Source organism: Lampetra fluviatilis, chromosome 23 (genome assembly GCF_964198595.1).
Source record: "Lampetra fluviatilis chromosome 23, kcLamFluv1.1, whole genome shotgun sequence".
In the NCBI taxonomy this organism is placed as follows: Eukaryota; Metazoa; Chordata; class Hyperoartia; order Petromyzontiformes; family Petromyzontidae; genus Lampetra; species Lampetra fluviatilis.
In genome coordinates this window covers 10,226,485-10,245,304 of record NC_136297.1, presented here as the reverse complement: position 1 = coordinate 10,245,304, position 18,820 = coordinate 10,226,485, and the positions used below count along the sequence as shown (strand labels likewise).

The window sequence follows — 18,820 nt, the reverse complement described above, 5'->3', positions numbered from 1 at the left end:
GGCACGGATCGCACGAATGCGCTGTCCAACCAAGTTCCTACCTGCCCACTCTGAAGGAACGTGTTTTGATGGAGTAGCAGCACCGCACTTATTTGCCAAGCTACCAACACATCTGGGGAACTTAAATCTGCAAGTGTAAGCTTTCTGATCAATATTGCCAGGAGTTTAAGGCAGCCTGGTCTCATTTGTACTCTGTTTCTTTTGGTAAAATCGCGTAGGTAGAAAGATAAAATAAAAAAAATATTTTTGACGAAATGCATATTCAAATAAAAAATAATCTTTATTTAATTTTTCTACCTACTTGACTTTACCGAAAGAGCCAAAGAGTATGGATTCTAGAGTCATGAAAGCTTAAAATTAAGATCGGTCTCAATAGCTTCAATTACACGGCTCCATGAGGCCGAGTCCTCAGTGGTCAAGCCCCAGCAGCGTTACCCCAGGGCCCAGGGCCCAGCGCCTCTTCTTCGTCTGGACAATGACTACTGCTGCCCACTCTCACCCCCCCCCCCCGTCCCAATTACACCACGGATCACCAGAAGCTGTAAAAATGCGTTTTAATTTGGCACAGGTTACATTTACACGGGAGGGTTCACGTACGCAGGATTTTCTCACTTGGACCCTGTGGCGTTCGTTACTCTCCGATGTTTTATACGTTTAAGCTGGGGGGGGGGGGGGGCTTGATTTTCATTTTTTTTGTTACATTAAAAAAATGTCGATTATTAAGCGTGGCAGCATGCGTGCGCCGGAATGACTTAAGAAAAGGGAATTTCATTCCGTTTCTCCTCCGAGAGCGACGGACGCTCTTCAGGCGATGCGGAGCCCTTGAATGGACGACTCCAGGCTCTGAAAAACAACAAAGACACCCTCGGTGTCATCAAAAACCGCTCGGTTTGGGAAAGACGATCAAGCCCACCCCCCCGCCCGAGCCGAGCCAGCGCGGGGGGCCCCCGTGGTAACGGCCGGTGAATTCCAATCGCAGCGTTCTCAACGTCGGTCCTCTCCGTTGTGATGCGCGGCGGGTGAAACTGAATCGGCAATCACGATGACCAAAGTTTTGCGCCGCACCACGCCGCCCCTCGCTCACCTTGCACTCCCAGATGGTCATGGCCCCGTCCATGCCGGTGCTGCAGAACTTGCTGCAGCTCTTCTTGTCGCCCGCAACGATGGACAGCTGCCTGCTCGCACAGAGACAAAGACCCCGCCGCCCGTATAGACTTAGCAGAGGTTTGGGGCAAGAGCACCTATGAAGGCTGGCACGGCACACGAGGGGGGTAGGTGACCAACACCACGCCTGGCTGCCTTCGTCTCCCCAGTGGCGATGTTTAGACACCACACCGTGTACTCATTTGAGGCCGACTCGACCTAGGGGAGAGGCCCATTACCGGTTCAGATAATCGTCACCGTTGTGGGCCGTGAGCGGGAATCCGACATCGGGTCGCCGGGTTCGAAGCGCAGCGGCGCTAACCGCTACACCACCGGTCCCCGCACGCACACACGCACGCACACACACACGTACAAAGTGCATAGGCGCAAACACGTCCACACAGGTGCGGTGCCGGTGGGGATGGGGAGGCGGGGGTGGTGGGTGCGGGACGCTACGTGATGCTGTTCTGGTGCAGCGTGTCCAGCGCCGCTTTGCCCTCGTCGGCCGCTGCGCGCTTGTCCATGTTGCGGAAGCGCTCCATGGCCGAGAGGCTGCGCTGGGAGCTCTGCTTGGGCACGTCCAGGCGGCCGCCCTGCGCCAGCGCGCTGCCGTTGTACGTGAAGAGCAGCGGGCAGCAGTCGTGGCCCTGCCGGGGCGGTGCACAAAGACAAAGATCCCCCGTATAGCCTCAAGACTGTTGTGGCAAGTGCTGTTCGCACCGCTGAAGTCCGGAACGGCACACGAGGGGGGATGGGTGGGCCAGCACCAGGCCCAACCGCCTTGCCGCAGTGCTGTCCGTGCTGTCCGTGCTGTCCGTGCTTGCGTGTATGTGGAGCTGCTGGTGATGGTGGTAGCAATGCTGATGGTGCTCATGGTGGTGGTGCTGGTGGTAGCGCTGATGGTGGTGGTGGTGCTGATGGTGGTGATGCCGGTGACTGCAAGTGCTCAGCAGGGGATGATGCGAGAGACTCACAGCAGCCACCAGGCTGTTCTCGGTGATGAACATCAGCGCCAGCAGCGGCAGATACTCCGTCTTCAGCTCAGTCACGCTGCACAAACGCACAGGGGCACACAGACACGCATACAGGGTCGTACTGTACACTGTTGAGCATGATGTCCAACGTTTCGCTTCACGAGCTGGGAGCTTCAGTTCAGTCTCCAGTACGACCTGAACGCACGTCGCTTAGAGCTACAGCCGCCACAGGGCAGCGAATTTCATTTAGGAATCGCAAACCGGCCACACGGCGGTGAGACGTGACAGGTAGGCTGGGTGGGTGGGTGAGAGGGTGGTGGGTTGGGGGGGGGGGGATGGGGGGCGGCACTCACGCCATGTTCTTTGCCGCGTCGGACACGAAGACGGTGCTGTCGTGGCTGACCCAGGCCAGCCGCTCCCCACTGGCCGAGAAGTTCACGCTGTGAACCCAGCCGCCAGCGCCAGAGCCAAACTCTGCCATCACCTGGCCGAAGGTCATCTTGGTGCCCCAGGACGTGGGCGAGGGCTTAGCGTCCACCTCCTTGATGTACCCCGAGAAGATGCTGCCCACCCCGGATGCATACGAGGGGCGGACGCACAGGAAGAGAGACCAGGTCATCGTCGCCGTCGCAACCGATCTCGTCAAGAAGCAGAAACCATTGCGCAAACTCAGGGCATCCTCGCAGCGGCAGCTTTAGGCTTTCAGATCCGCTTGTGCGGCCGTCTGGAACGCTCTTCCTTCCCATCTAAGGAAGCCACTGGGACCAGAGCAACCAAAATCAAAGCGTGTTTAGGCATCGTGGCTTCAAAACACAAACGCAATGCACTTTCATTAATCTGAACAGCACTAACTGCACTTGCCCCGACACCTTAAAGAGTCTACTACATACAAGGGGAGAGGGAGCTTTGTCTGTGTGTGTGCTCGTGCGCGTGCGTGCGCCCGTGTGTGCGTGCGTGCGTGCGTATGTGCGCGCCCCCTCACCGACACTTGAAGTCACAGGAGCCGGCCGCCAGCAGCACGTTGTTGGGGTGCCAATCCAGGCTGAGCACGGTGGAGCGGATGGGCTTCTTGATGTGCTTGCTCACCCACCTTCGCACACCCGCACACACACACACACCGACAATTAGCACGGTTGGTTACCATATTCCTAACCCTTATCCACCACGTTCTCCCACCAACGCTCACGTCGTGCCCCCCGCCGTTCGCGCGTCGCAAACCCGCGGCGGCCGCGAGCCTCCCCCAAACAAACTTTTCCGATTGGCCGTCGCGGCAGGGCCAGGGCGACGGGCGGCAGCAACGGCAACGGAACATTTAAAATAAAAACAGGCGGCAACTTCGCTGGGTCGGCCGGCGGCCTTCCCCGCCCTCCTCACCAGTCGTTCTCCTCCTCGAAGTAGCAGATGGAGATGAGGCGGGCGCCGCTGCCCACGGCGAACTTGTTCTCCTGCGGCGACCACTTGACGGCGGTGGCGGCTCGGTTGATGCGCAGGATCACCAGCGTCGGCTTCCAGGCGCCGTCCTTGAGCGTCCACACGTACGCGTTGCGGTCGGCGCCGCACGTCACAATGCGGTTGCTCTGCGCCGCCCAGTCGATGCCTGAGGCGGGGAGGGTGGAGGCAGGAGGAGGTGGGAGGGCGGAAGGAGGTGGAGGTGGGGGGGAAGGAGGTCGGGGTTCATGGGTGGAGGCAGGAGGAGGTGGGAGGGCGGGGGGGTTGGGGGGGTCAAGGTAGGAGCAGGTGGGAGACGGGAGGAGGTGGGGGTGGGGGGGGAAGGAGAGAGGTCGGAGTTCATGGGTGGAGGAAGGAGGAGGTGGGAGGGCGGGGGGGTTGGGGGGGTCAAGGTAGGAGCAGGTGGGAGACGGGAGGGGGTGGAGGTGGGGGGGAAGGAGAGAGGTCGGGGTTCATGGGTGGAGGGTGGAGGAGGTGGTGCACAAAAGGGAACAGGAAGTCGGGTACGTGGGAGAGGTTTAGAGCTCGCGCTTGGTTAGCAATAAGGTAAGGGCTAAGGTAAGGCATAGGGGTTAGGGTAACACTTTGGGATAGATGTTGGGATATATGTTGGGGCAGAATTACGGCGAGTGCAGGCTAGAGTTACGGTTATGGCTGTCGTTATGCCGAGGGCTGGAGAGTGATGGCGAGGGCTGGGGCTATGCCGAGGGCTGGTACTGACCGGTGATGCGCCCATTGTGCTCCTTGAGCTCGTGCAGCTTGTTCCACTGGGTACCACTCTTCTGGTAGATGTGCACCTCGTGGTTGTTGGGGCTCAGCGCCAACTCTGCGACCGAGCGGCAGAGAGAAGCATGACAGAGGAGGAAGGTTCGGGTGCGGAGAGGGACATGGACGGAGATGCAACCGGAGAGATTAAAACGCGCGGTCAGGTCGGATCACGTCGCGGCTGGAACCCCGAGTCACATGTTCGCTTCTCTCATTTCAGCTCGAGTAGCGACGCCTGCGGACACGCTGGCGCACACGGCGATGAGTGGAGCGATTCGCAAGGTTCACGAGATTTCAGGGTCTCGTTCGACCAATCAATTATGTTTTTGTCTTGTTTGTGCCACCTCCATTGATACTGTTGGTCTCGCTGCTCTTGCACCGTCCACCTCGTTAGTTCCGCAGACTTAAGTTAAACATCTTCACTTCGTGCGAGTAAGTCGCAGGGGATTCTGAAGCGCACAATTCAAGTCCTGCGAGTATTAGAACAACGCGAATCTATTGATTGTTATGCACCTACAACAAACCCACCATCGGCGATTCCGCAAAACACACAAAATAACAACCATGCCGTCTCGCCAAGCCGCGCACAATTTCGTGAACTCGTTAATTGTGACGCTGGAGTCGGAATTTCCCGCTCCTTTTGAGCGGCACGGGTTCAGCGACAAATGTGCGTTTGGAACTCATCATCAACTGCTTTTGCAATAAGATGCCACGTGATCTGCAAACGGTGTTGTCGGCGCGGGAGGCTACGCACGCCGGGCGGCGGTTTCCGAACGGAGCGGCAGCGGCGGTGCCGAGCGGTGGGTGGCGCTGGCCGCGGCGAGCTGGCGCCGAGGCCGTGAGCCGACTCACGTGTGCGGTCTTTATTCCACGAGTGGCAGGAGATGGGCTCCAGCAGGAAGCTGTACTGAGACATGGTGCACGTTGGACGGAGTCGGGTTTCCACTCGCTGCTGTGCACGACACAAAGGCACAGACAAAGGGAATGGGAGAGGAGGGCAGGGCGACAGCGGTGGTCACGGTGGGCCCAGCTCACGTAACAGGCGAGTGACGGCGATACGTCGATTCGAAGGCGGCCGGGTGCACAATGGGGCGGTAAGTCGTGCAACTTAGTTGCGCGCAACTGCTGACGTCGCTTCAACGCGCAACCAGTTGCTTCTACGCGCAACCAGTTGCACGCAACTGACGTCGCATCTACGTGCAACCAGTTGCGCGCAACCAGTTGCACGACAACAAGACCAAAGAAACAAAGACAACACAGACTGCTTGGGGCAAGTGCCGTTAGCGAGCACCTATGAAGGCCGGCACGGCACACGAGGGGGTGGGGTGGCCAACACCACGCCCGGCCGCCTTTGTCTTCCCCAGTGGCGATGTTTACACAAACCCGCACCAGGTACTCATTTGAGGCCGAGTCGACCTTGGGGAGGGCCAGAAACCGGTTCAGATAATAATCGTCACTGGTGTTGGCCGTGAGCGGGAATCGGTGTAGTGGTTAGCGCTACATGGGGGAGCGGTGGTGTAGTGGTTAGCGCTACATGGGGAGCGGTGGTGTAGTGGTTAGCGCTACATGGGGAGCGGTGGTGTAGTGGTTAGCGCTACATGGGGAGCGGTGGTGTAGTGGTTAGCGCTACATGGGGGGGAGCGGTGGTGTAGTGGTTAGCGCTACATGGGGGGGAGCGGTGGTGTAGTGGTTAGCGCTACACGGGGGAGCGGTGGTGTAGTGGTTAGCGCTACATGGGGGAGCGGTGGTGTAGTGGTTAGCGCTACGCCACCGCTACTCCCCCACAGCACCGTAGCGACATTCACAACGTCGGATCGAATGAATCGAATCTTGAATCGGAAAGCTGGCGCTAACTCGCGACGAGGAATCGAATCGAACGGGCCACTTCCCCTATCGTCGTATTAGCCGCCTAAAAGTTTATTACTTTTTTTATATTTAAGCCGCGCTCGGAGACAAACACATACCCATGTAACCCCTTACCAGTGCCCTACCTTAGCACAGACCAATTCAGACCTTATTGGTCACCCCGTGCCCCCCTATAAATCTCCACGTTTATCCCACAAAGTATGATGACATGGGAGAAACACAAACAAATAGACAATCATAATGTTTTGCCCGCATTGAAACGGCTTGTACGCCCCGTATGGACCTGCAAATCAAAATTCTCTGCTACAACAACACGGGGGGGCTACGCCTCGTGGGTTTACAACGGGAGTGCAAACACCACGCAAGAAGAGGTGCACCACGGCCTGCGGCTCAATCCCAAAAACAATCATTGATTATGATGATGACGGCAGATGACCATCGCCGTCTTCACGACCACCACCACCACCACCCGTTGTATCCGCCATGACCCAGCAACTGCTGGCCGTACGTGAGGGCCGGCACGATGATCCGCCATCTCCCCGCGACGTAACGACGATGCAAAGACAAAAGGTCTCAACCCTGTGGGGCAAAGTGCTGTGGGGCGATCAGAACCCACGAAGGCCGAGGTGGGGTGGGTGAGTGGGGTGGCCGACACCCACGAAGGCCGAGGTGGGTGGGGTGGCCAGTACCCACGAAGGCCGAGGTGGGGTGGGTGGGGTGGCCGACACCCACGAAGGCCGAGGTGGGTGGGGTGGCCGACACCCACGAAGGCCGAGGTGGGTGGGGTGGGGTGGGTGGGGTGGCCGACACCCACGAAGGCCGAGGTCGGTGGGGTGTGGTGGGGTGACCAGGACCCATGAAGGCCGGGTGAGTGGGGTGGGTGGGGTGACCAGAATCCACGGCGGGGTACGGGTAACCGTTTGCGACCCTGGTGCGGCCGGGTACGGACGGGTAAGGAAACAAAACCCGTTTGCGACCTCTGGTCTCTGGTCTCGGGCGCCAAGAGGGATAATTGTGTTTCTCGCAATGATACAAAGGTGGCTGTGGTGGGGGGTTAAATCGACGGCGGCGGCGGCCCGGGCCAACGCCCCCCCCCCCCCCCTAGACAGTCGACGCCGTTTCCGCGTTCGACTTCAATAACGAAGCCGTCGTCGTTGGCTCCTGAATTGGAGGGCCCAACACGTTTAAAGACCTCTTACCGGGAACGCTTCGAGCTTGTTTGTTGTTGATGGTGGTGATGTTGTTGATGCTGCTGTTGTTGTTGTTGGTGGTGAATTGCGAGCGATTCGCGGACTCTGGGCAGTCGACGCGAACCCCGCCCGGCAATGGCTGTGGAAGTGGCGGTAAGTGGCGGAAGGCGGCGAACTGTCAATCTCGTGACGTCACCGCGGCCGGCAGCCAATCACGAAGAGGCCGCGGGGAGGGGGGCGTGGCGTAAAGTCCCGCCCTCTAATCTACCGACGTGTCAATCAACCGCACCGCCATACGATAATTAGGCGTTATACTCTATGGAAACAGAACAAGGAGGTATTTAGGTGTTGAAACACCAAAGAGAAACCTTTTGCAAGGAATCATGTCTGCATTAAGCACGCATTACTTTGTGGTGAACATGCTAACAAAAAAACATGCTCTGGTAATTTTATCACAATATATTACCATCTTTGGTGTTTTAACATCTCAAAATCTCCTGTTTAATTGCCAGAAAAGGTAAAACCTGTTCTTATATTTTGATACTGGCAAGAACCCCCCCCCCCCACCGCAGGTAACACAGAGCTTGAAGTGTCTAGAAGTAATTTGACATCTCTGTGCTGTTAAGGCGGCTCATTGCCCGAAACGTCGCCTCGTATAATTTTAATTGTAAGGCAGTTTTATTGGCACATGTGTGGGGTGTTGCTGTGTTTTTTTTAACAAGGCTATTAAGAACAAGGCTGTCTATCTGGTGTAGGTCAATCAGTGTCAAAGGCAATGCATCATCACACTTCATCAGAGCCACGTCTGTTTGCATGTTCACCACAACGACTCTGTGTGGTTAATTCAGGACTTCACTCCTTGCAAAAAGATGCCATTTGGTGTTTGAACATCGTAACACGACTCCAGTTTTATTGGCAGAACGGGTAAACTTTACCGAAAGAACCAAAGAGTAATTTTTCATATTTTGATATTGGCCAAAAAGTTCCCATTACGCCTTTTGGCGTTGTCCTCTGCTCTGACACTGGCGGTGAGACTGGGCCCTAAAGAATGCTGCTGGAGTAGGACAATCACTCGCAAAGGCAATGCATCATTCTAGATTTGAAGCTTTCGTGACTGCAAGGATTCATACTCTTATGTTTTTTCGGTAAAGTCACGTAGGTAAAAAATAAAAGAAAACATTTAATAAAAGTAACAATAGAAATAAAATAATAAATCACGACGTTTCGGAGGCAACACAAGTCTCCGTCATCAGGTGGGACCGTCACAGCCAGATTTACTGTATCACGTGAGGCAAAATTCCAAGATACGTATCTTGGAATCTTGTGTTGCCTCCGAAACGTCGTGATTTATTATTTTATTTTAATTATTACTTTTATTAATTTTTAATAAAAAAAATTTCCTACGTGACTTTACCGAAAAAACCTAAGAGTAGCAATGCATCATACTTCATCAGAGCCGTGTTTGTTTGCATATTCACCACAAGTGCTGTGCGTGTGGTTAATGGCAGTACTAGATTACTTGCAAAAAAACGTATCTATTTGATGTTTGAACATCTTAACACGATTCCTGTTTTAATGGCAACAGAAAGTGTATAAACCAGCTTATTTTTCCTCTTTGTTTTTTTCGGTAAAGTCACGTAGGTAGAAAAAATAATAGATCGCGACGTTTAGATCGCCGCACAAGCAATCGTCTTCTATTATTTTATTTCTACCTACGGGACTTTACCGAAAAAAACAAAGAGTGTGAATCCCTGCAGTCACGAAAGCTTCAAATCGAGATTCAGCTTTTTCCTATTTTGCATACGGACGGGATCTTGTGACGTCACGGCAAAGAGCCACACCCCCCTCCCCCGCAGCTGATTTGTCAACGTCACTGCATCGCGGTAGACGTCGGCCATCTTACGTAGGGGCGACGGGGTGGTTGCGTAACTCGCGGTCAATGAGAATCCCGCGTCGCAATTTGATGACGTATACGATCACAGCCCTCCCCTCCCCCACGCCGAGGTCACGTGGAGAGAGGGGGGAGTCTCCCTACGTAAGATGGCGGCGGCGGGCGTCTTCCTCACCTCTCTCGTCTAGCGGCGCGCTCGGCAGTGAGAGACGCGGTGAGGGAGGATGATGGTGATGAGGTGATGGTGGCGTGTTCTCTGTTCAACGGCAACATCATCAACATCACCACCAACATTATCATTACTAACATCGCCACCATCACTACTTCTAGCATCATCACCATCGGCAACCATCAATCACTACTGTTTACAGCAACATCACCACTACTAACATCACAATCAACAATCACTACTGTTTACATCACCATCACCACTACTAACATCACAATCAACAATCACTACTGCTTACGCAATCATCACGACTACGAACATCATAACCATCAACAACCATCGTCACTACTGCTTACACCATCATCGCCACCATCACTACTACTAACATCATCACAGCCATCATCACTACTACTTACATTATCATCACCACCACCACCACTGCGAACACGATCATCATCACGACTAACATTACGACCGAACACCACCATCACGGATTAGTATCATCAACATCACCGCTCACGTCGCTACCAACATCATCACCATCGCCAAAATCAACATCTCCTATTACAAGGACGCTCATCAACGCCATTCACATCAACATCGCTGACCTGTTTTTTTATTGTCCTTCGACCGCACCTCCGATTGGCACAGTTTGCTTCGTACGGTGCGAAAGAAGTTCAACATACGAACATCACGAACATCGTCATTAACACAATCATCAACATAACAAACATCAACAACCGCCGCTGACGACAACACCATCATCAAACATCATCACCATTACCCACATCCATCGTGATCGTCATACACCATCAACGCTTGTTACTAATCATAAGCAGCAGTTAAAGCGAGTGGATCTTTCTCTTAAACTAATTATGAGATTTCGGGCCAAGGATGTGTGTGTGTGTATTTGTCGCTTTATTAAATGCCCCCCCCCCAACATCTCAAAGCTGCTTGCTTGTATCGCTCTCAATCATCTCAATCATTGCCGTAGTTTTGTTTACTATTTAAGTATCTGCTGTACATAAGCATTACTTTATCCGGGCGTGTTTTCGCAAACAGCTGAACGAATCTTCCCACCCCTCTCGGTGGCGACCGCGCTTCATTAAGAATCCTCTGCCCCCCGGTGGCTTTTCTCTCTTTCGTCTTCAGAGTGGAGGAGGGGAGATCGGCGACCATGCTCGCCCCAGCCCCGGGAGCAGACGGAGGTCACCGCCGCCTCCACGCCGGTAAGACGAGCCGCTCCGATCGGACCTGCCGCCGCTGGTGACGACGACGACGAGGACGGTGATGGAGGAGATGATGAGGATGATGAGGATGGCGGCGACGGTGATGGAGGACGTAACGATGGAGACGACAGAGGGCACCCCCGTGTTCACGAAGCCCATCTGGGTGGCGCACGTATCCACGCGTGGTCTCCACGAATAAGAGGCTATTTCTTTTGTTTGTTATTTTCTGTCGTTCTACACGTTGCCAGCCGACGCGGTTCCCGTGGTGGATCTAAGACCGTTTTATTGCAAGAAAAACGCAAAGCGCCCGCGGCCACATCGCGTAAAGAGCCCGGTCTGGTCGTCCGTTCAACAAATCGCGATTAAACTTCGAGGTCAAATTTCCGATAAAGCCCCGCGGGCGCCACGTGTGGCATCAGACAAAGGAGAGAGAAGAACCGCGTCTCGTGTTTCCCGCTTCGGAGATTTATTTTTAAACCAAAAAACAAACAGTTAACCCCGTCTCCCCCCTCCCGGCTGCACGGTGCTGCAATGAATTGACGACAATGTTCGCTGCTCCAGAGGTCACCGCCCACATCTTCGGAGACGGCGTCGGCCCCTTCGGCGACGATGGCCTCGGCATGGACCGGTGCAGGGGAGAGGACTTCGGCGGCTACTACTACGATGACGGTTACGGCGACTACTACGACGACGACGACGATGACGGCGCCAGTCGCTACCAGGAGCGCGTGGCCTCGGCCTCCCTGGAGTCGTCGCTGCCGGGTTGCTTCGCCAGCCTCCCCGTGCCCGTCCTCGACTCGCTCTGGGAGGCCCCCGGCAGTTTCAACGGCGACTTCGTGCTGGTCACCGAATTCTGCGAGGTGGTGGGACCCAAGCCCGTGCTCACTGTGCCCGACGGCGCTGGCGGGGACTTCGACCAGAACCACTTCGCTCTGCGGGTCATGTCCGTGGACTACCAGCTCGGCAGCAGCATCTCCGTGAGCGTCGGTGCCGATTGCGACTCCCCGGACGGCGGCGGTGGCGGCGGTGCTCCCCCGCTCAATATGGCGCGCGACAGCAAGCACCTGCTGCGCGACTTCAAGCAAGGTGCCTCGGCATACGTCCACCACTTCACCTTCTACGACCTGGAGGCGCGCGGCTTCGTGCGGCCCTACTGCATGTCGTACGTGACGGCCGACGAGCACAAGCTGCTGCCCGCCTACGAGCGCCTTGCCGCCGACTTCGAGCGCGCCTCCGAGTGCTTCAAGCAGGGGAACCGCCGCGAGTTCTCGCGCTCCGTCTCCGAGCTCCTGGAGGATCTCGAGTTCACCAAGGCCGAGCTGCTGCGCAGGGATGACCCGAAGCAGCAGCAGCAGCAGCAACAACAGCAGCAACAGCAGCAGCAACAACAGCAGCAGCAACAACAGCAGCGACGTGGAGGAGCTGCGAACGCGGCGACCGCAACGGCAGCAGCGATGGGGCCACCGGCCCAGCGCCTGCCCGTGTGCACCGCGGCCGCCGTGGAGCAGTCCAACGAGCTGGGCAACGTGGAGCGGCTGCTCTTTGACCACAGGCAGCTGCTGAACCGGGTGCGTGGCGCCTCGTGTGCGGTGGGCGACGCGGCGCCGACGGCCAACGGTGGCGCTGCGTACACACCCAAGTACTACCGCCAGAGGAGCTGCAAGGGCGCGGAGAAGACGCTGAAGAGCATGCGCGAGCTGTGCGGCAGCCTGCACTTCGAGCGGGGCGTGGAGCTGCTGAGCGAGCTGCAGCGGCGCTACCGGGCTGACACGGCCCAGCTGGCCTTTGTCCACTCCGACCTGTGGCTTCACGCCTTCGCGGCAAGCGACTGCGAGCGCCTGTTCCCCGAATTGGGTGCAGGGAGCCCCGGGGAAGAGGAGCCAGATGAAGATGATGGCGCCGACGGTAACGACGACGGTGACGTGGCGAAGGGGTGCGTCGACAGTTGGCACCACCGGCGCACGTCGGCAGTCGCGGCGTGCAGCCTGGAGTCGTACGCGTCGTGCGTGGAGAGCGTGCCCATCAGCGTCACGCGGGGGGGGACCTCCACCGCGCTTGGGCCTCCTCCGTCGCCGACGCCGCCTCCGCCGCTGCTGCCCCAGAACGAGGGTGTGGGCAGTGCGGGCAGCGGCGACAGCATCGAGGTGCTGAGGACGGAGTGGCCGCAGGACGCAGGGGTACGAACCCACGGCCACGCTGACCAACACCAGGCCACGTCGTTACAGTGCACAAGAATGATTAAACTCGAGTAATCAAGCGGAGTGAGTTGGTGTCAGCCCAATGATCGCAAAAAAACACTTACATTTGGTTTTAACTTAATTCGGCACATTCTAGCTCTGAGAATTACACATCAGATTAGCTCGTGGTGAACATGTCTTGCAGGGAATATAAGGTGTGTGTCCCTGGTTTGATGAGGGGCTCGGGGAAGGAGCTCCAGAATTAGTTGTGATTCCATATACTGGGGCCCTTCAACAAGGCGATGCGCCGCTCACATCGTGAGCTCCGAATCACAAGTTGGTTGCGATAGCACAAGTGTAATGTACTGTCATTTTAAATTTACTAACCCCCATGATCAGGGTGAAAATTTGTTTCAACAATGCGTGTTACAATCTGCAGACTGTAACACGCATCGCATTCAACACCTCACCACTACACTGACAGCAGTCACAGAAGGCAGGAACAAAACACCAAGTATGCGAGTCTGTACATTGTACGTGCGTGCGTCTCTGATGCGTAGGTGGTGGCAGCAGCCACAGAGGAGGAGCAGGACGAAGAGGGTGAAGAGGACCGGGATGAGGGGCGTGAGCAGGAGGTAGCGGCGGAGGAGGAGGCGGTGGAGGCATTGGTACCGGTGTCGGGCCCCAGCGGTCCCGATTGGGCCCCTCGGCTGTACGAGCTACGGCGCTCGCACTCCGTGCACAGGAATGTGAGCGAGGACAGCATCGAGGTGCTCGGCTCCACCGCGTTTGCGCTGTCACCGGCGCCGTCCTACGTCATGGAGGCGCCGCCCGACTCCATCGCAGAGGAGACGGTGGGCGAGGCGGGGGTCTGCAGCGTCGAGGGTGACGAACCCTCCTCCCTCATCTTCTACTCGTGCGACGGCTACATGGATAACGACGGTGGCTGCGGTGATGACGACGGAAGAAACAACGGCAACATCGTCATCGGTACCCTCGCTGAGGAGGCGGAGAACGTGGAGCTGGGCTGGTGCCCAGACGCTGGTGCGAACGAAGGCGGCGGGAAAGAACTGCGGGTGCACGAGCGGGAGCCGCCGAACGGGGAGGAGCTCTCGCTCTCCCTGCAGGGTGAGTCCGCAGCTCGCGTTTTAAACCTCCGGAAGGGCGGCTCCATGATTTGGAGACGCCTGCAAAATGCGGGAGATCGTGAAAGTGGCCTTCGACTTTGGCCTTTGCACAGTGGTCAGCAACCTGCGGCCACAGAGCCGCATGCGGCTGTTTACAGACTGCTTCGTGACGTAATGTATGCGTGTATTCACATCCATTGCGGCTCTTGAAATACTGAGCTTTGTGCCGAATTAGGAAAAAAAAATGGCCCTTCTTATGTTTGTTGCTGACCCCTGGCCTAGCATGTAAATCAATTAGACCAGAAATTCGGATGGAGGTCAGTTGACCAGATTTCTTTCAGTGGAAATTATTGGAGAATACCACAGTGTTCGATGTACTCGGACCCACTGACTTTTTCATTCATGCTGGGATGGTGCTGGTGCATGCTTCTTCACTTTGTGTCAAACCACATTTTCTAAAACCTTCAAAATTACACCCCATGTGTCGTATTAAGATGCGTTTTTTAAATATTGACTGAAGTTGCTGGATACATGGAACTGCCCATACACAGGAAAGGGCACATTCAAATTACTAGTCTGTCATGGGAGACTTATCATACAAAAGTTTATACCGAAGCACAGAATTATCAAAGCATGTACAGGAACAGTAAAAACGTTATAAAAATTTATAACTGCCATAAAAAAACTTTAAATTGAGATAGCAGTTAAGTGCTTTACAACAGAAACTTAACCAAACTTTTATTGAAGCAAAACATACTAAGTGTCGAAATAGATGGCAATGAAAAACTAAAAAAACATTGCATTAATAACTTTAAAGTAACTATTTGATCGATCATAGAAGCTGTGAGGAAACAGTTGTTAAATGTTGTTTGCTGTTGTAACTCCCCCGCCCCTACTGGGCATTTGTGAAAAAGATCTTCATAGCTCATCGGATTTCTCCAGGATAAATAAAGATTCTGAGTTGTTTAGAGAGATAGATTGGATCAGAAACATGTACACTTGAGGATGAAACAAAAGCTTTCAAGGGTGTTAACAAGCAGGGAAAGATGCATGCTGGAAATTACACTGAAAAAGAAAGACAAGCGAATGGATTGGGGAACATATCAAGCAGACTTGGGCATGACATGTCACAAGATAAACAAAAAAATGTATCCGTAAAAACAAAGTTTTTCACTATAAATCCTTTATATGCGTGGCGGCTAGAGTCCTCTCGTCCTCTGGCTTGAGATGGCTGCCACCTATGGGTCAGATGATTGCCTGCCACCATTAAGCAATTGGTAATTAAATATAATTTATTTTTTCCTAAAAAGTGTAACATTTTGGAGAAAAAAAAATTCACGAAAATACATTGTCACGCACAACGAGTCTGTGTGCAAAATGTCAGCTCGATTGGATCACGGGAAGTGGGTTAAAAAACGACCGAAAGATTTGCACGGTCGTAAGCGCGCAAGCAAGCAAGTGAACTTAATATAAAGGATTTAAAAATCGTTACGTGCTCAAATAACCAGCATGTTGACTTGTTCCGTTTGTCCACTCTCCCTCTCTGTCGGTCCGCCGCTGCTGGCGCATTCAGACACATTCTCGGACAGCAGCAGCAGTCACTTGAGCCGCGGGCTAGAGACCCCGGCACCTGCGGCCGACGGCTTCGACGCGCTGCAGCTGGCCAGGCGGCTCGGCAAGCCCGTGACGCACGTGCTGTTCGCGCTGCTCAGCGGGCGCACGCTGGCCGTGCTGGCCGAGGGGGAGGCGCAGGCGCGCCGCACCGTCGACGCGCTGCTTCCCTTCGTGCCGGCCGGTGGGAGAGGGCACGGGCGTGGTGGCGGTGGTGGCGGTGGTGGCGGTGGTGGGCACGGCCATCGTCGCAGTCGTCCCGCCGTAGAGCCGTGGCGCACGGATGCCCTGCGCATCAGCGACATCGCCGCCGTCAAACTCGTCGGCATGAAGAGGTGACCACTTGCGACTTGGAACTGATGTTTAAATCTCCACCCGTTGTTTGACTTGTGTGAAACGTCGGTCATGTTGTTATAGAAACAGGGGAGTTTGGTGGCAATGACCAGTTTTTTCGTGATGGCAGGACACTTGATGTTAGTGAAAGTGAAATAATGCATAGGGATTAGAAGTTTTAAACTGTATATGGGGCTCAGGTCGAGCGCTGCAATGCAGTTTTGGTAGCGAGGGGCTCCTGTAAACGTGACAATCTGAGCGGTGTCCCACTTAAGACCTGGGGTCAATTATAATTAGATCTACAGCAGTATTGTCAGCTAAAATTACAATTGCCCTGCGAATGTAATTCATTACAAGTGACAATTACAGCTGTAATTGACCTCGGGTCTGGCTCCACTTGTGTATCACAAAGCCTCACCAAACCCTCCCTCCCCCCCCCCCCCCAGCTCGCAGGCGGTGCATGACGCCCTCCTGCGCTACCGCCGTTACGTGTCGGTGCTGGACACGGCGAGCGGCACGCTCACGACTCCGCTGTACCAGGGCACCGCGCTCGCCAACCTCTCCGGCCTGCACGGACGTTCCCTCGCCGGTAACCGGGCGTACCTGGCGCGTGCGGGCGCCATCGTCGCCGAGCTCTCGTCCAAGGCCTTTGTGCTGCGCTCGCACCTGTGGGGTTGCTGCCGCCCCGCGGGCAGCGGGGCCGCCGATGAAGCGGAGGCCCTGCCGCGCGGCGCCATCGCCGAGTGGTGCGGCTCCCGCCTGGGTCTCCTCCCGGACGACGCGCACATCGTGAGACACTTGGCCGAGCTGATGGCCGAGCGGGGGGCGATGGGGCGGCCCGCATGCCCGCCCGCCCTGAGGGTCGACTACGTGAGCAGCTCCACCTTCCGGTTCCAGCCTTTCAGGGCCACGGACATGGTGGTGGACAGCTAACGCCCTGACGGGCACACGTGTCCTCCGTTTAAGAGGATCGCCATGGCTGGCTGGCTCGCTTGCTGCTGCCTCCGTTTTTTAAAGGGGAACCGATACGTAACCATTTCCTTCAAATTCAGTGTTTTTTTTATTCATTTAAAAATTTAAAGTGAAGCACCAGGGGCCTGCACATGTTGATCAAAAAACTAAAATGTTGCAGTGTGTTAAAATGCATGTCGTAATTTTAAAAGTTAGTGGAAGGATACATGTGCTCGAAATACTGCGCTACTCTCAGCTTCCCCACAGCTGCAGGGCTGAACGGTTAGCGAGAGCCATGCAGATTAAAACTGCACATTATCATTGCTGCATGGATAAACATGTGCAGTGCTCCGTAATTTTGAGTTGAGGTGCACAGGCCTGTCAAAGCTTGGTGCTAGGATACTTGTGTTGAAGGCAGTCAGCATGTTAAACAGCCGGAGTGAATGTGTGCCAATTTCTTTTTCTGGAGACAATGGCAATTTTCTGCATGCTAGTGAGTTGATGGTGCTGCTAAACAAACCCCGAATACTGCGTGCCAAACCCCGTCTTCCCTCCCGAGCATGCCTTGCCTGAAACGCGCCTTTGCCTGCAATGTTAGCCGTCGTGTTTTTTTGTATTCTGTACAGAGCGGCACCTTGCTGAGTTTTTAAAACTTGATTTTGAGTTGTAAACTGTCATGCCATACGCTAACCGCAGCGTTTCCACGGGTTTGTTTTTAAATCTTGAAGGTTACCCGCAGTGCACTAATTTTAAAGGAGAGTATTTTTTCAAGAATATCTATTTACTGCCGGCGGCTTCTAATGTTACATTAATGTTACCGTGAACCTACATGCTAACAAAAAAAGAAAACGGTTTTATTTTCAAATGTCACGGTTTGTATGTTGTTATGAATGTTCTGGATAGTTATCGTGGGAATGTTTTAAACGATACCATTTGCAGAAGTGTTAAGGAGAGGCGGAGGAAGTAACCAATGTTACTCATGCCTACATGCCGTTTTACCACGTGGGCCGACCTGATTACAGCAACGACAGGACAAGCCAACCATGCCCTTTAGCCTCTGTTGGATTCGTCCACAGCGTTTGCACACGATGGGACATGGATAATGGATGCAGATGTCCACTGCCAGTACTCGCCCATGCTAATCCACTGGTCCCCTCCAATCCTTGAGGACAGTGTCTTGGCTTAAGGGGAATAAAACAAAATAAGGATGCGAAACCAAATGTAGTTTGGATCCACTTTAGGTCTGTCATTCTCATACTTTGAACTTCTCTTGCAAGTGGGGAGCCGATCTTAAGTTCCTCAGTTTACACATGGTGCCCGTCAATAAGTTACCCCTTACTAAAATTCACAATTGTCGTTGTAACCCAGAAAACGTCCCAAATGGGGAAAACATGCAGAGCTGTGTCGCACAAAATACTGAGGACCAAAGTTGTTGCAAATCTTAACGTTATAGGAACCGTAAAAAGACCCTGCCCCTCCATCTTCAATGTCAGTACACTCTCGTGCTTCAGATTAAGGCGAGAAAAATAATGCATTAACATGAATACATGTTTTAAACCGGCAATTCACGTTGCGAAAAGCAAATCAGATAAGTGAACATTAATGCCTTGCACAATGCTACATGCAGAAATGTCCTCACTAACTTTAACAGCATGGTTGGAAACATTTGGGTCTCTGTAAAAGTACAACACTGCATTAAATTGGGCAGACTGCAGAGCCGGCCAAGATTTTGTGGTCGGGGTTGTTTACGTGCTCGAATGTGGTGTCTGGAAGAATGGTTGGTTATGAAGGGACAAAGGAGCCACCACCAGTGGGCTGATGCGTCTGGCTCAAATAAAGCTTTACGGGTATCGTATCACAGCTGTGTTGCTTGATTCTGTTGGAGGGTGGGGGATTGCCTTTAAACCTGAATCCAAGTTTAGTACGAGAAAGCAGAGTTGGGTGG

General features: G+C 54.3%; 2 protein-coding genes across 3 annotated transcripts; one reads left to right on the top strand and one right to left on the bottom strand.

The window, feature by feature from the left end:
- Positions 1-537: 537 nt before the first annotated feature.
- Positions 538-7,561, bottom strand: LOC144940768 (actin-related protein 2/3 complex subunit 1A-like). Of its 2 annotated transcripts, none has more exons than XM_078867168.1 (10): positions 7,397-7,561; positions 5,184-5,283; positions 4,288-4,392; positions 3,492-3,714; positions 3,100-3,207; positions 2,471-2,680; positions 2,118-2,193; positions 1,600-1,790; positions 1,085-1,175; positions 538-843 (listed from the first exon to the last, which is right to left on the bottom strand). In XM_078867168.1, the coding sequence occupies exons 2-10, from the start codon at positions 5,245-5,247 to the stop codon at positions 805-807; spliced, it is 1,107 nt and encodes a 368-aa protein (XP_078723294.1). In that variant the 5' UTR covers positions 5,248-5,283; positions 7,397-7,561; the 3' UTR covers positions 538-804. The 2 variants fall into 2 exon arrangements, with proteins under 2 accessions (XP_078723294.1, XP_078723295.1); XM_078867169.1 differs by having other exon boundaries at positions 5,184-5,280.
- Positions 7,562-9,407: 1,846 nt separating this feature from the next.
- SMCR8 (SMCR8-C9orf72 complex subunit) lies at positions 9,408-18,735 on the top strand. The gene is made up of 5 exons (XM_078867164.1): positions 9,408-9,516; positions 10,600-12,853; positions 13,414-13,981; positions 15,554-15,926; positions 16,371-18,735. The coding sequence occupies exons 2-5, from the start codon at positions 11,222-11,224 to the stop codon at positions 16,855-16,857; spliced, it is 3,060 nt and encodes a 1,019-aa protein (XP_078723290.1). The 5' UTR covers positions 9,408-9,516; positions 10,600-11,221; the 3' UTR covers positions 16,858-18,735.
- Positions 18,736-18,820: the final 85 nt, after the last annotated feature.

Excerpts from the sequence above, each read along its gene's own strand:
- LOC144940768 (XM_078867168.1), bottom strand. The coding sequence starts at position 5,247 with ATGTCTCAGTACAGCTTCCTGCTGGAGCCCATCTCCTGCCACTCGTGG. Across the intron at positions 2,194-2,470 it reads GACGCGGCAAAGAACATGGC|CGTGACTGAGCTGAAGACGG; the intron begins GTGAGTGCCGCC and ends GCGTTTGTGCAG. Across the intron at positions 1,176-1,599 it reads CTGCACCAGAACAGCATCAC|GCAGCTGTCCATCGTTGCGG; the intron begins GTAGCGTCCCGC and ends CTGTGCGAGCAG.
- SMCR8 (XM_078867164.1), top strand. The coding sequence starts at position 11,222 with ATGTTCGCTGCTCCAGAGGTCACCGCCCACATCTTCGGAGACGGCGTC. Across the intron at positions 13,982-15,553 it reads GCTCTCGCTCTCCCTGCAGG|ACACATTCTCGGACAGCAGC; the intron begins GTGAGTCCGCAG and ends TGGCGCATTCAG. Across the intron at positions 15,927-16,370 it reads AAACTCGTCGGCATGAAGAG|CTCGCAGGCGGTGCATGACG; the intron begins GTGACCACTTGC and ends CCCCCCCCCCAG.